Below are 14,939 nucleotides of genomic sequence, written 5' to 3' on the forward strand. Positions count from 1 at the left end.
GAAAGTTTATGAGGTAAACCACCAGCTGGTCTTTTAAATACCATAAGGTACTTTGATGGTTCAATTCTCAAAACTCAAAAAAGCAAATTCTCTTAAGAGAACCCTCCCTCTCTCCCATCCGTCCTTTTCCACAAGCTTGGTGCGTTCGTTGTTGGAGTACTTTGCCACGTAGCTTAATCAAACCTGGGAATGATGGAGTTACAGTCCTTTCTAAACTTCTCATTACTTTGATTGAATTTATTGAAAGTATCCAGCCGGCAAGACAGACAGACAGACAGACAGACAGGCGCGCGCACGCACACACACACACACGGGAAAAGAAGGAATCCCACTCCCTCCCACCCCTTCCTCCTCCCTCCCAGTTCCAAAGGTGGTCCGTCGGAGTAGCTGCTCCGTTTTACACGCAAGAGAGGCGAAGGTCTTTTTATCCCGTTTTCTCTCGGGATCCGGCGGCGGCGGCGGCGGTGGTAGCAACTATGAAACTTCCCCGGCCGATGTTTTTTTTCCTGTCCTTTGGGCTGCTCCTCGTCCAGCAGCGGGCTGAGATGCCCGGACGAACTTACCTTTACGACAACCGCTACGCTGGGTAAATCTACTTGGTTTTTGCTCCTTAATTTATCACTCAGATTTGATAACTGACGTTTAAACCCAGTTCTCGCCTATTAGAGACGTGTCCTTTGTGCTATCGGGATAAGTATAATGGAATACAGTAATATCAGGCATTTTAATGAAATAATGTTATCCTTTAGTATTACTTTTTTTTGGCACAGCATGGTCTCTCCTCCTGGGATTTAGGAAACTTTTTAAAATCTGGCTGCTCCAGAAGGACTAATGAGACAAATGTGTAAGAGGAAGTGTGCAGTGATGGTTGCATTTGTTAATAGTATTTAGAGATAATGGGGTGTGTCAGGTGTTCAGAGTTAATGTCCATTGGTATGGCATGCAAGCCTAGAAAAAGAAATAAAGGAATAAATAATAAAATAATGAGCAAGCAGAGTTGTGTTTGTGGGACTATATTAACCCAGACTGGGGGAGGTAGTTTTTCATTTTAGTGTGGTAAAAAGAAATGTGAAAAAAACAAGAAAAATAATTATTTTTGAATAATTTCTAGACTTTCAGAGTTATCATTAGTATTTTTATTCAAAGATAGCTCCCTTAAAAGTATGCAAAATTCAGAAGCAAAGCTCATCATACACACTACATTGTGACATGAATTAGGGCAAAGAAAGGTTTGGGCACTGATCATGGTATTGATCAGAATGTATTACTTAATTTTCCTTATGCTTATTTTGACTTTTTTTTTTAAAAAAAATGATGTTTTATTTATTCTCCATCATTTTCTGATTGGTTGCCATATTTTGCCATTTTTCAAACCTTAATTTTAATCCTTATGGCTTTTCAGCTACTGTATTTTTTGGACTATAAGACGCACCAGCGTATAAGATGCACCAAAATTTCGAAGAGATAAGTAAGAAAAGAAAGTTTTTGTTCTCCCAGGCCCCCAGGAGCACTCTGCAGGCTTCAGCAGGGCTGGTTTTTCACCGAAACAGGCCCATTTTTACCTTCCACCAGCCCTGCTGAAGCCTGCAGAGTGCTTCTGGGGAGTGGGAGAAGGCAAAAACGCCCCCATTTTTCACCCCTTTTTCACAGAAATGGGATGCGGGGGCAGGGCTTGGGGCTTGGGGCCAAAAATTGAGGCCTTTTGAGGCCAAAAATGGCTGTATAAGATGCACCAACATTTCCACACACTTTTAGTGGGGAAAAAGGTATGTCTTATACTCTGAAAAATCCAGTATCTTCATATAGCTTAGTTTTATGTAGTGCAGTTCTGTTAATCGCGAAAAGAAAATGGCCTGAACCTTTAATGGGTATAACAGAAACTAAAGGGACTGAAATCTAACTGAAAAAGAGTTCTCTTATGTCCACACCCCCATTATCTATATAAATCAGTTCAGGAGCTGTTAAACTAATTGAATTCTAAATATTCTGGGCAGCATACAACAAAATGTGAAATAGTTAAAATTATAAGCTGCTAGACCATTCAAAATGGGGGTTTGTATAGTATGATGCTCTAATTATGCAAAATATGTTACATGAAAGACTATACGTGCACTGACTTTTATATCAAAGAAATCACTAGAAATATATAAAGACTGTACAAGTTCAAAATAGTGGTTTGGTTTATACTTTGAAGCTTCAGGATATATAGATAGTCCTCGACTACGATCACAATCGAGCCCAACATTTCTGTTGTTAAGTGAAACATTTGTTTTGTCCTATTTTACAACCTTTGTTGCTACTGTGGTTGATGAATCACTAAAATTGTTAAGTTAGTAACATAATTGTTAAGGGGATCTGGCTTCCCCATTGACTTTGCTTGTCAGAAAGCCACAGGTCATCACATGACCCCAGGACATTGCAACCATCATAAATATGAACCAGTTGCCAAGCATCCAAATTTTGATCACATGACCACAGGAATGCTGCAATGGTCATAAGTGTGAAAAATAGTTATGTCACTTTTTTCAAACTTCAAACGATCACTAAATGAACTGTTGTAAGTCAAGTACTACCTGTATTTTAACTATTTTTTGTCATTTATGTTTCTGAATATATCCAATTTTGCTCTGTGCCCATATATTATGTAGTATTATAGTCAACTATTCACTGTATTGGAGAAGGAAGGATTTTCTAATTATTTTGTGTTTGCCAAGTACATACTTTATCCATTAATGATGATTATCAGTAGAAACCCCCCCTGTGAAATATAAACATAGTATGCAGAGGTAAGGAATATAGAGCACAAGTAAGGAATACATAGGTATACAGTGAAATGTAACTTTACCTCAATAAAAACAATATATTTGTTATATATTTTACAGAGAATGGTAAAATAGATAAATTCAATAATTTGTTCATCAGGTTATGTTAGCTACACAGATATCACTCCTTTTTTCACATTTTCATTTAATCTTGTGGAGTTCAAATTTTAGTATTATAAGACTCAGACCAAGTTTTTTGAATATTTTTCATGCATATAGTGGTGTTCAATATAGCTGACAAGCAACAGCATTATACATGGGTTGTAATGTGACATGAGTTGGTAATCCTTTTTTTAATATCTGAAATGGGCTCTGATCAATAGAAACCACAAAGCTCTCTAGTATGAGAGCATATAGGGGGAAAGGCATACCTGTATAGCAAATCTGCAGTTCACCGTCTAGTATGGGTTGTAGTTTATTAATAATGCATTTGAGTAGCTTATCAAGTATAAACATAATGGCCATTATGTTACTGAAATTGTTTTTAGAGGTTATTGCTTTGCATTTCCTTTTTAGATACAGATGAAAGCCTTCTTCAACCTGTTTTCGGCAGGTAGCAGTCAAGCCAAGGGCTATGCTGAAGAGAGAATTCTAGTGAATCAGAGCAAAGGAACACATCAAAGTGTACAGCACAGCTGAAAGATTCTTGTATTAGGGAAAAGCTCAGTGCAAATAAGTATGCTAGCAGCTGAAAGCAAGGCTGGATTTCCTGTTCCTTGCTCTCTTGTGCCAAAATGAGCTGATCTAGTTAATCCAGGTTAGCATAAATGCTTCATAATAAATAATACATGCCAGAAGAAAGCATTTCCATTGCTCAATCTGCTTCAGAACTGCTCAGCATGTGCTGAAATTCAATGCTAGTGTTTGCCTTTGATCAGGCTTGCTGGGAATTACGGTAGTTGAAGATCAAGCCATCTGGAGCATACCAGTTTAAGAAAGTTTAATATAGATTAAAGCATTTTTATTTCTGCTCCAGGGTTACATCATTTTAGTATTTTATTTTCTTGCTAAAATAGTATCCTATTTAGGATTTCATTTTAATATTATTTTACAGGCATAAGGTGATAAGGATTATACCAGAGAATGACCAAATGGCAGAGACATTGAAGATTCTTTCTCAACAACTTAAAGTGAGTGTGTGCTTTGCATTGCTATGTACTGTATCCTAAGACGTGTAGAGTTTTCTGCCTATATAAATCAAGTGATCTGAAATGAGATTTTTCAGCAGGGTTGGTTGTGGATCTGCAAACATTACAGAGGTACAACTCCCAACAGCAGTAAGCAGCATGACTGCTGATGAAGGATATTGGCAGATACAGTTTGCAAATATTTGCAGGGCTACAAGTTGTCAATACATGGTGTAAAGAATTAGTATAATATAATACCACCAAAAGCTGAAGGATTTTGAATTCTTATGGTTCTGGTTAACCAATTATAGTCTTTAACTACCGTATTTTTCAGAGTATAAGACACACCAGAGTTTAAGATGCACCAAGGTTTTGAAGAGGCAAATAATAAAAAAAAAGTTTTGGCACTCTGCAAACCTCCCAAAAATGGCCCTTTTTTTGCAAAAATGGACCTGTTTTTTTTTAAAGGGCATGAATAGCCCTTAGGAGGCTTGTAGAGTGCTCCTGGTGGGGAGGCAAAAACGAGCAAAAAAACGGCCCATTTTTGCCAAAAAAATAGGCATGGATAGCGTTTACGAAACTTATAGAGTACTCCTGGTGGCTGGGGGAGGCAAAATTGAGCAAACACCAGGCTGTTTTTGCTCATTTCTGCCCTCCCCAGCCCCCAGGAACTCTCTGAAAGCCTCCTACAAGCTGTGCACAGCCATTTTGGTGAAGGGGTGGGGTTTGGGGAGGCAAAAAATGCTGTATTCAGTGGATAAGACGCACCCAGATTTTCAGCCTCTTTTTTGAGGAAAAAGGTGTGTCTTATACTCTGAAAAATACGGTAGTTGAAAGAGATGATAAAAACAAACAACCTTTGATTAAAAGGAATCCATAGCCCCCCAAAATTATCTTAGATTATTTGTCCTGTTTAGCCTGGTGTTATACTAATTAGATTGCTCTAATCTAGGAACTATGGCTAAATAAAGTCTTCACATTATTTAAAGCATAAGTCTTTTAATGCAAAACACTATTAAAACTCTACCATTAAGCTTTGATCTCTCCAGATTTTTATTTTTACTGCAGGGTGCAAAGCACTTGGGACATTGGCAAACAGAAAACTTGGCCCTGAAGAACTGCTGTGTTTACTTGTGTTCTAAATTGTTACCATGTTTTTGAACTATTTATATTGTGATATGACAAGCCACCCCTCTAACTGTATTCCTGCTTTTTTGAGCAACTTTCTTTATGAGTAGTACCTACTACTGAGTAGTACCTATATGTAGTCATATTTTAATCTCCTAGCTAGCTTTCTAGCAGAATATTTTGTGAAATATTATCATCCACAGGTGAAAGACATACTTTTTTTGCAAAGAACTGTATTGGAACAAGAGTTGTTAGAATTACACCAGCAATGCAAACACACCTGGAGTTTGCTAAGTGGGAAAGTCTGATGTGCTAAGATTAAAACGCACTTGAAAGCTAAAACAAAGCCATGTTATGCAGTGCTTATTTACAGGATTTATTTCAGTATTTTTTAAAAAAATAAGATATAGGACTGAGTTAAAATAATTCAAATTTGGATTGGTTTTTTCCCCATTGAAAATGAAGTTATACAAACCCTAATGCTCAAAATATGTGTACTTCTCGGTGTGCAGAAAACCTCAGCAAATTGTTTACTAAAGATTCAGCAATAATCTCTGTTATTTATTGAAAATGTTAAGAGGATACTCTCTTTGATCTCTTAATATCATGGGTGTTTCCAATCTAGACTGAATAAATATGAATTACAGGTTGGTTGCTGCACTACAGGTGGACCTGTGGCAACCAAGCAGCCTGTCTCTCATCTCCAAGGGTGCAGTTACAGATGTACATCTGTCAAGAAATAGTTCACAGATTCTTCAGTTCTCCTTAGAGCAAGCAAACATCCAATATACGTAAGCATGGATTTTAGTGGCCGAAAGTCTTTTGTATTACATTTAAAAATCTTCTTCCTAAGTTTTGTTAGAAGCAATAATCAATACGCTAGCATGTCCTTGTAATTAAATAATTTGAGAATATATTTTAAGTGCAACTTGAAGAGAAGTCAGAAAGAATTCCTGTGATAAGCATCTAATTATAGAGTCTTCTTTATATTGTAGACTAGTGTCTCAGTGCAAGGGCCTCCTTTTGTTTGTTAAAAAAGCAATAATTGTCACTAGCACAAACAAGCATATTGTAACTTCAAGTATCCACATGTTTTTAAATTATGTGTGCTTGAATATATATTTATTATGGTGCACTATGCCAGCCAACACCTGTCACACTATAACAATTAGTGGCATGACTTAACAAGCATTTATCAAATTTCTCTTTTTGATGGAAAGGATAAGGATTTGTCTGTCAGGGAAATTATAATGGGTAAATGAATCTTACTTGATTCAAAAAGCTGGCATACAGGTTCTTAACTTTTCCTTAATGTACCGTATTTTTCAGAGTATAAGACGCACTGAATTATAAGACACACCAATATTTTGAAGGGGCAAATTAAAAAAAAAGTTTTGGCACTCTGCAGGCCTCCCAAAAATGGTCCTTTTTTGAGAAAATGGGTCCATTTTTTTTTCAAAAAAGGGCATGAATAGCCTTTAGGAAGCTTGTAGAGTGCTCCTGGGGGTGGGGAATTGAGCAAAACGAGCAAAAAATGACTTGTTTTTTTGCAAAAATGGATCCATTTTTTGTCAAAAAAAAAAAAGGCATGCATAGCCTTTAGGAGGTTTATAGAGTGCTCCTGGGGGCTGGAAATTGAACAAAAATGGCAAGTTGTTTGCTCATTTTTGCCCTCCCCAGCCCCCAGGAGCACTCTGGAAGCCTCCTTAACGCTATGCACGGCCATTTTTGTAAAGGGAAGGGGGTTTCAGGATGCCAAAAATGCTGTATTTAGTGTATAAAATGCACCCAGATTTTCAGCCTCTTTTGAGGGAAAAGGTTTGTCTTATACTCTGAAAAATATGGTACTTTTCTTGACATTATATATTCAAACTTTCTAAAGGTCTCATGGCTAAAAGAATCACCTTTGAGCACAAGAAATTGGCAAGATTTTAGCAAAACCATAGCAGCTAATTCTGGGATGCTTAAAAGTATTCCTGGCACACTGCTGGCACTTCTTTCTTGACAACGCCAGCAGATTTTTATATTAAGAAAAAGAAATGTTTAAAAAAATGAAACTTGTCAGCTGCAAACCAAGCAGGCTAGATGAGTATGAACCTGTCCAGTTACTTGACTGATGAAGATAACAGGAGTGACTATAGAAGGATTCAAGAAAAGGCTATGAATCCCTGTTTAAGTTTTAGGAGGGGAAATAAATTGGCAAACAGCCTTCCCAAGCAACCCAGGTAATCTTAAAATTTCAAAAGTACTCACTGTTTTCAACAGCAGTGCTGGAGTCCATCTTCAGGGAACTTCTCTCTGGGTGAAGATGGGCTCCAGCACGAGTCCAAGAGATTGGAAGACAAAAACTCTGGTCCCAGTGACCGACCCAGATTGGATCCTGTCCTGTAGTTATTGTTTCATATGAGCATGTATTTTAATTACCATTCGTAGATGAAGAAAATATCTTTTAAATGCTAGTTAATTAGTTTTTATTTGTTTTTTCAGTCAATTAAACCACATTTCTCTGTTGGTTTTTTGTTAGCTTTGGGGGTTTGTTTTTTTCAACTTACCTTTTTTTAAAAACTTATTCCAATTTGCTTTACAACATGCTATATTTATGTTCTTACAATCAATTTTCCTGGGTTTATTGAATGTCATAAATAGTCTGTATAGTGTTAAAATATTTACTTTAGCTATATACTGTAACTTTCCATTATTTTATATTACATCATGCATTTATTTAAAGTGTTCTTTTTTTTTTTTTTGATAGAGTCCTCATATCTGATTTGCAAAAAAATATAGAAAAACAAAGTGATTCAAAGCCACCCAGGAATCGTAGATCATTGCCAGAATATAGTTATGAAATATATCACTCCCTGGAAGAAGTATGTATTATATATTTTTTCACTCTTATGTTTTTTATTCTTATTTAAGAAATACCTAGAAAAATAGCAAAAATAACATTTTTCTTTAACAAAAAATTAATCTTTGATATAAGATTTTAAAATTTATATATTGGAAAACCTAGTAAGAGACAGAAAACTAAAACTGTTATTTTCTGTTGTATTTATTGCATATAATTATATTTATTTTATTCAATGACAAAAGAAAATCATACATATATGTATCTTTTTCTCTTTTTTCTCAGATTCAAAGTTGGATGTATTATTTGAACAAAACTCATTCTGATCTCATTTATATGTTCTCCATTGGCAAGTCATATGAGGGAAGACCACTTTTTGTGCTACAGGTAGATTTTGACAAAACATTATTGGTGCAAGATAAATGGATAAGAAAATATTTATAGAAGCAAAATTTGATATTGTATATCTGCCCTATATTGGAAGTCACAAGCTGAGGTCCCAGGGTGTCACTTACAATCCCTGAAAACCTTGAGTGGACATCACAGAAATCTGCCAAAATTTGCCAAAACCTTATATTATTTTTAATGTATTAGAAGAGGAAAAAATAAATGCAGAAAGAATTCATACTAACTCCACTTAAATAGACTCATCTAATTTTTGCTTATTCCAGTATTTTCCAATATGTAACCACAGCAGGTGACTTAAAGGCCAGTTGTGCTCTTTCCAAAACATAGCAACTCCTATTATGGTGATGCCCCATGTCAAGATAAGCTGGAAAAAGAGCCAAAGGAGATTGAGAAGGTGGCTCTGTAGCCTTGGAGGAAACTGAGGAAGAGCAGAGTCAGTCCAGGCAAGCCTTTTCTGAATTAGTAAGGCCTGCAGACAGGGAGAGCAGGAAGGACAGATCTCAGGAGAAGAGCAAGGACTATCCCCTCCTGATCCTAGAACAAGGAGGGAACAGAAACTGCGAGATCAACACAAATTGAGATGGCTACGAGGGAGGAGAGTGCCCCACAAGGCACATCTGGGGATTGAGATGTAAGGAGGGGCTTTTTTGGGGAACAAGTGTTGAATCTGTGGAGCCTCGGGTGCACTTGCCAACACCTGGAGATTGCTGTATTCTGTCTTGTGGGGCTTGCCCGGTTTGCCTCCTTCACTGAACTTCTTGCTCTGGTTACTGTTTGGCTAACCTGGCTTATTGGACTGTTGGCCCTGGTTGCTTTGTGGCTAACCTTGCTTACTGGACTACTCGCTGCCAGAGGCTTCTGAAGGTGTGAGTGAGAGCTTTGCTCCAGGACTTGTAGTGAACATGGGGATGTTTGTGGGGACAATTGGAACAATAAAGGGGAGTTAGACCTGTTCTCTGATTGTGTTGCTTTCGTGCCATGCCCCAGGTCATCACAATTATATATACACATATAAAAACACAGATTCATATTATTTTTTTAGAAATGTTAGCTATAAACAGTTCGTATATAAAAATCTTTTGCTTTGCTTGAAAAATAAGAATCATAGACTTGAAAATGACCTTGCAATCTAATCCTAGGCGATCAAGAGGATCTATTCAAAGAACAGTTCCAATCTATTGCTCTGACAGACATACTGCTTTTGCAAGTTGCTATGATTCCTACAGTCTTCTGTTCAGAGGAGATATTCACTAAAATTTCCTTAGTGGTAGTCAGCTTATCAGAGTTTAATTAATGAATCCTTATTATGTAAAAAGAATATTACCTTTTGTTCCCAGTTCCTTATCTTGGTGTGTGTGTGTGTGTGCATGTCTCTGTGTGTGTAATTTTTTTGAATGACATTGTGCAATTACTCCTTATAATTTATGTGTTGGTATTCAATTTAGAATTTCCAGGATAAATACCAAAGGAGATGCCTAAATGGCAACAAAATCTTGAGAAAGTTTATTAAATAAATGTCTCCAAATATACTCAAACCATGGGGGAGGTTCTTCGGCTGCAATAAGCCCAGGTGGTGAGAACAGTCTCCAGAATTTGACTCATGAAGAAGATATTTCCCCTGGACAGACATTTATCCCTCTCCCCCACCTTTAGCAATTGTTAGCCCTGGGATGGGATAATTAACTAAGAAGAAATGGACTGTGTGTATGCAGTCCTTGGTTTATGATAGCAACTGAGATTGGAATTTACATTATTAAGCAATACTATGATAAAATGTGATGCCACATATATTACTTAGCAATGGCAGCCCCCAGCAGTCTTCATTGCTGTTGTTAACAGAATCCCACTATTTGTTAGCCAATGACCCACCTTGATTCAAACCATTCCCAGCTTGGTCCTTTCCAGCCCCGAGTCTCAGAAAGCCTGACTCCTCTTAAATTGCTCTCATCCTCATCTCTGATCTTTCAACTGTCCTGCATAGTGGTTGTCCTCATCAGTTATCTCAGGCCACTAGATCTGTTGAGGACTTGCACCTCAATCCCTGTGCAGTGAATGGTCACTCTAGCACCACAGTGCAAAACCCAAGTGTTTTGCACTGTGGTAGAACATCACCCTGTGTTCTACTGGCCCTGCCACCTCAGCTGACCTTTGCCATCTGTAAGACAGATGCTGACTGCACCAAATCTTGTTGATGCTACCTGTTCAGGGTTCTTCAAATCTGGAGGGGAAAGCTGTCACTTACTAACTTACCAAGGTTGAAGCAGAGATTTGCCAGCAGCCTGAGCCAGGGTAGAGTAACTAATTTATTTATTAAGGTCATGGAATGGAGCCTGTTAGCTTCCGGTTAGTGCTTATTAGGGAGGCACCACAGAGAAAAGCCGTTGAAGAAGAGAAAGCTTGTTCAAGCAATCTCTCCACTTAGCAAGAGGGAGAAAAAATATACAAAATACAGGTCAAACATAGGTTAGTAATATAGTATGTTGTTCTCTTGAAACTATTGTAAAATGAAAGTACATATTTTTGTTAGATAACAAACTCAGAAACGAAACATATAGGAAACTACATTAAACTAATGGGGATGTACTTCTAATACAGTATTTCCACATTCTGTTTAGCATCCTTTAAAAAGGGGAACATTTCACTAAGTTGCCACCTGTCATTGGAAGAACACGTGCTTCAACTTTTTAAAATCCATCCATAATTTTCTTTTTCTCATGCATGTATTTTTACAATTGCAGCTAGGCAAAAGAACAAGGGTTTATAAGAAAGCTGTATGGATTGACTGTGGAATTCATGCAAGAGAGTGGATCACTCCAGCTTTTTGCCAATGGTTTGTGAAAGAAGTAAGGATATTTTTTAAAAAAACTATCATCATATTTTGAAATCAGGAAAGGTTCTGTCTATTATACAAAGTATGTTATCAAAGCAGAGGTGAATTGTTACGATATTTAACTAGGCTTTGGATATCTATATCTATGATATTTCAACCTTACAGTTGGTGAAAATCTTGTTAGCACTATGATACTTGCATTTAAAAAGTCTTTGCTAAATAAGAATAAAATTGTGCAACCTAGGTTATAATCTCCCTGTCTTAATGACAATTATTGATAAATCTCTAATTTGATTATTATTGACAAATTCACAGAAAATAAAGATAATAAAGAGCATAAAAATAATCTCATTAAGAATATTGTTGTTGATGAAATGAGTTCCCAACTTCAGTCAAATAAATTTATAAGCTTAATTTTCTTTGTCCAATTGCTTGGTCTGGGTTGGGCAGTGCAGAGATTTGCAGCAGCATAAATCTCTCTGTTTATTAAGGACTTCATTTACTATATTTATATCCTATATTTTCACAAAATTGAATAAATGTGGTTCAGGGTCTAACTACAGCAGATAACTATTTTTGAAGTTAGGAAATTCTAGAAGGTGTTATAATATAAATGAGAAGTTGCAAGGTGTTCTCTTGTGAAGTATGATATACACATGTTTAAAAGATTAGGAGCAATTGAGATTAAGAAGTGTCTTTTGATTTTTCCTATATTTATTTTTTACTTAGAAGAATTCCATTACTTGAGGATAGTCTGTCTGTTTTTTCTTAATATGTTTTGCATTTGGAAAGATAAAAGTTGTTGAGAACTAAGAAAAGCAGTGGCTTTGATATTGCATAGTTCAACATTATTGTCTACTCTCAATTATAAGGATTTCAATAATTGTATTATATATAAATAAATTATTTGGAAAATAATTGACTATGGCCTAAAAAGATCTCTAGCACTTAAGAAAAAATATTCATTGAAAAAAAAATAAGGTAAAGGTAAAAATTCCCCTCGCACATAAGTACTAGTTGTTCCCGACTCTAGGGGGCGGTGTTCATCTCTGTTTCAAAGCCGAAAAGCCAGCACTGTCTGAAGATGTCTCCGTGGACATGTGGCCGGCATGACTAAATGCCAAAGGCGCATGGACTGCCGGTTATCTTCCCACTAAAGGTGGTTCCTAATTGTCTATTTGTATTTTTACTTGCTTTCGAACTGCTAGGTTGGCAGAAGCTGGGACAAGTAATGGGAGCTCACTTCGTTACGCGGCACTAGGAATTCAAACCGCCGAACTGCAAATCTTTCTCATTGACAAGCTCAGCTTCTTAGCCACTGAGCCTCCATGTCCCTGATGAAAAAAATATAGATCTTACACAACTCATTTACCTGTCTTACCTAGATTCATTGTATTTCCTTTTTATAGTTTTTTTATTTTAGTTAGTTAGTAGTTTAGATCTTGTTTGTCTTTGACTTATGTGCCAATGCTTCTGCCAAGATAGGTGGGTGTTGTTTCCCGTTGTGGTCCTTTTCAGGTTTTTAGTTTAACAGTGGTATAAAGGAAATGGAGGTACACATTTCTACTGTTGACTGGTGATAATTATTTCAAAGTAATTTTAAATAATAGAGAAGGGCAGAGCCATACATATCCCCTTGATTTTCTTGATATAGACACATTATATGCTTGTCGTATGTTAATTTATTATGCATATTCTTCAAAATCAGGGTGCAGTACAACATTATCCCCACAAGGAGGCATGCTAGTCATGTTTGTCTATATAACTACAGATGCTTGCAGTGCCTTTGAGCAATAGCTTACTTAAATGAAATTTGGAGTTTGTGCAAGATGCTAATTGGATGTCTGGAATAATGAGCTCAGTTACTGTAACTAATAAGTACATTAAATTACATTATCTTCTATCAAGATAAGTGATTTGTTGGCTTTAAGGCGAGCACTGTTCTTTTAGTAAGCTAAAAGAATAAAACTGAAAATTCTTCCTCCTTAAAAATAGTTCATTCCTGTTTTTCACTGGATGAAGAATGCTGCAGTGTTAGTTTCTGCAGTTGCTATTATCAACTGAAAAGTTCAGAAAGCACCTTCACCAATTTAGTCTTTTAAAATATGCTTGCTAATGCTGCCGAGTCACTTTTTTGAGATGGGCAAACATATAAACGTGACAGACAAACAAACAAACAAACAAATCTCATGAACACACAAATACAGCAGAGGAATACCTACCTTGCTGGAAATCTATTGGCCAAAATCTTCCAGATTCCAAACAAAGTTCTGGTTATTATTCTTTAGCAATGAGTCTTTATCTTAGATCCTCATTCCATTGGGGACAGTCTGAGGCAGATGCTGTTTGTCCAGTCTGAATAAATGGGCAAATTGAGAATCCCTTCTGCATAAGAAGTAAAGGGAAGGGGAGCTGGAAACAGGCCTTCTTCATTTTGGAATAACATCTCTCCCTTCAGTTATAATTTTATAAAGCAGTGAAACCTATGGTTTCCCAACAGGCCTTAAGGTGAAGAGTGCAATTAGAAGCATGCTAAGGTAGTTTTATTTTAGTTCTGAGTTGACTTGATGTATTTTATTTATTTTGTTTGAACATCTTTGAATATAACATGTTTTATTCTGAGCTATTTGGAATTTTTAGAAAAGGCAGCATAAAAATACATGTCTAGCTATTTTTAAGAGTTCAAGAAACTGGATCCCTGTTAGTTCAAGCAAGAAACACAACCAGTAGTACTATCTTTATTACAAGCTTATGTTAATATTATAGCGCAAGACTGAAAATATTTCTCACCTCCTTTCCTTTTACTCTCCAGAATACTAGCGAGAGTCCCTTCTGAAATGTTTCCCATTTCCTCCTTTCTTCTGAGGACTAAAATATCTTTTACATGTCAGTTGTCCAGTATGCAGTTCTCCATCCTGTTTCTCCACCAGAGATTCCTAAGTGTTAGTCAGTCAGTATCATTTACTTTAAACACACTTGCTGCCATATCTCCAACTGGATGTAGGTGTTGGGGGTGGGCACCACAATAAAGAAAAATCCAAACTTTTCATTGGTTGCATTAGAAAAACACTAAGATGGACATTTAACATTATTTACATATCTCATGGATATGTAAATGATGTTAAATGATAGCAAGATATTGAAGTGGGGAATGAATCTCCCTGTGTCTTCTAGAAAGGCTTATTCAATTTCTATGCAAGAGACTACACAGTCTCCTTAAATGTATGTAATTTCAAAAGCTCTCTATTATTTGACCCAAACTGATTCTGCTCCTGCCTTGCAAAGTGCCCACAGCAACAGTTCTGACTGCAAAAAATTTGTGTAGCAATTTCTCTGGCTGTCTTCTTGGATGCTCAGTTCCTTGTCATGGACTATACAGTTCCAACTTGGCCTGTCTAAATCCAGGCTGCTTCTTCCTTCTGTTCAATTTTGAGGCTTGAGACACTCCCTAGACAAGTCAGCAATTTTCTCATTGATGAAACTGCCAGCTTCTTTCTTTTCTCATTGGCCAAGCTGCTGTGGGAGAAAGGGAGACTGGCACAGCCAGGGGGAAGACTTAAATGAGCCATCATTTTGGAATCCTCCCTCTGCCAGTCACTCTCCTACAGCTGCCAACCAATGTTCCTTTTTCTTAATAGTAACTTTATTAAAGATTTTCATAACAAAAATAAAAACTAATGCACATTTTTAGAAAAGTTAGAATTTTTTTTTAAAAGTAGATGGCCAAGAGTGGTATGCTCTGGGCTCCTTCAAATAAATAATGTTAACTCTCAGTATCT

At 36.7% G+C, this 14,939-nt stretch overlaps 1 protein-coding gene across 1 annotated transcript in view; it reads left to right on the forward strand.

The window, feature by feature from the left end:
* Positions 1 to 267: 267 nt before the first annotated feature.
* Positions 268 to 14,939, forward strand: part of CPA6 (carboxypeptidase A6) — a 34,970-nt gene continuing 20,298 nt past the window's right edge. Inside the window, exons 1-6 of the mRNA XM_014055627.2 lie at positions 268 to 586; positions 3,877 to 3,952; positions 5,744 to 5,868; positions 7,830 to 7,944; positions 8,208 to 8,309; positions 11,069 to 11,173. Of these exons, the coding sequence (XP_013911102.2) occupies positions 477 to 586; positions 3,877 to 3,952; positions 5,744 to 5,868; positions 7,830 to 7,944; positions 8,208 to 8,309; positions 11,069 to 11,173 (633 nt within the window). The 5' untranslated portion in view covers positions 268 to 476. The remainder of the gene's footprint in view (positions 587 to 3,876; positions 3,953 to 5,743; positions 5,869 to 7,829; positions 7,945 to 8,207; positions 8,310 to 11,068; positions 11,174 to 14,939) is intronic.

This window comes from Thamnophis sirtalis, unplaced genomic scaffold, assembly GCF_051295495.1.
Source record: "Thamnophis sirtalis isolate CommonGarterSnake01/CBP01778 unplaced genomic scaffold, rThaSir2_p1.2 scaffold_2, whole genome shotgun sequence".
NCBI classification, from domain to species: domain Eukaryota; kingdom Metazoa; phylum Chordata; class Lepidosauria; order Squamata; family Natricidae; genus Thamnophis; species Thamnophis sirtalis.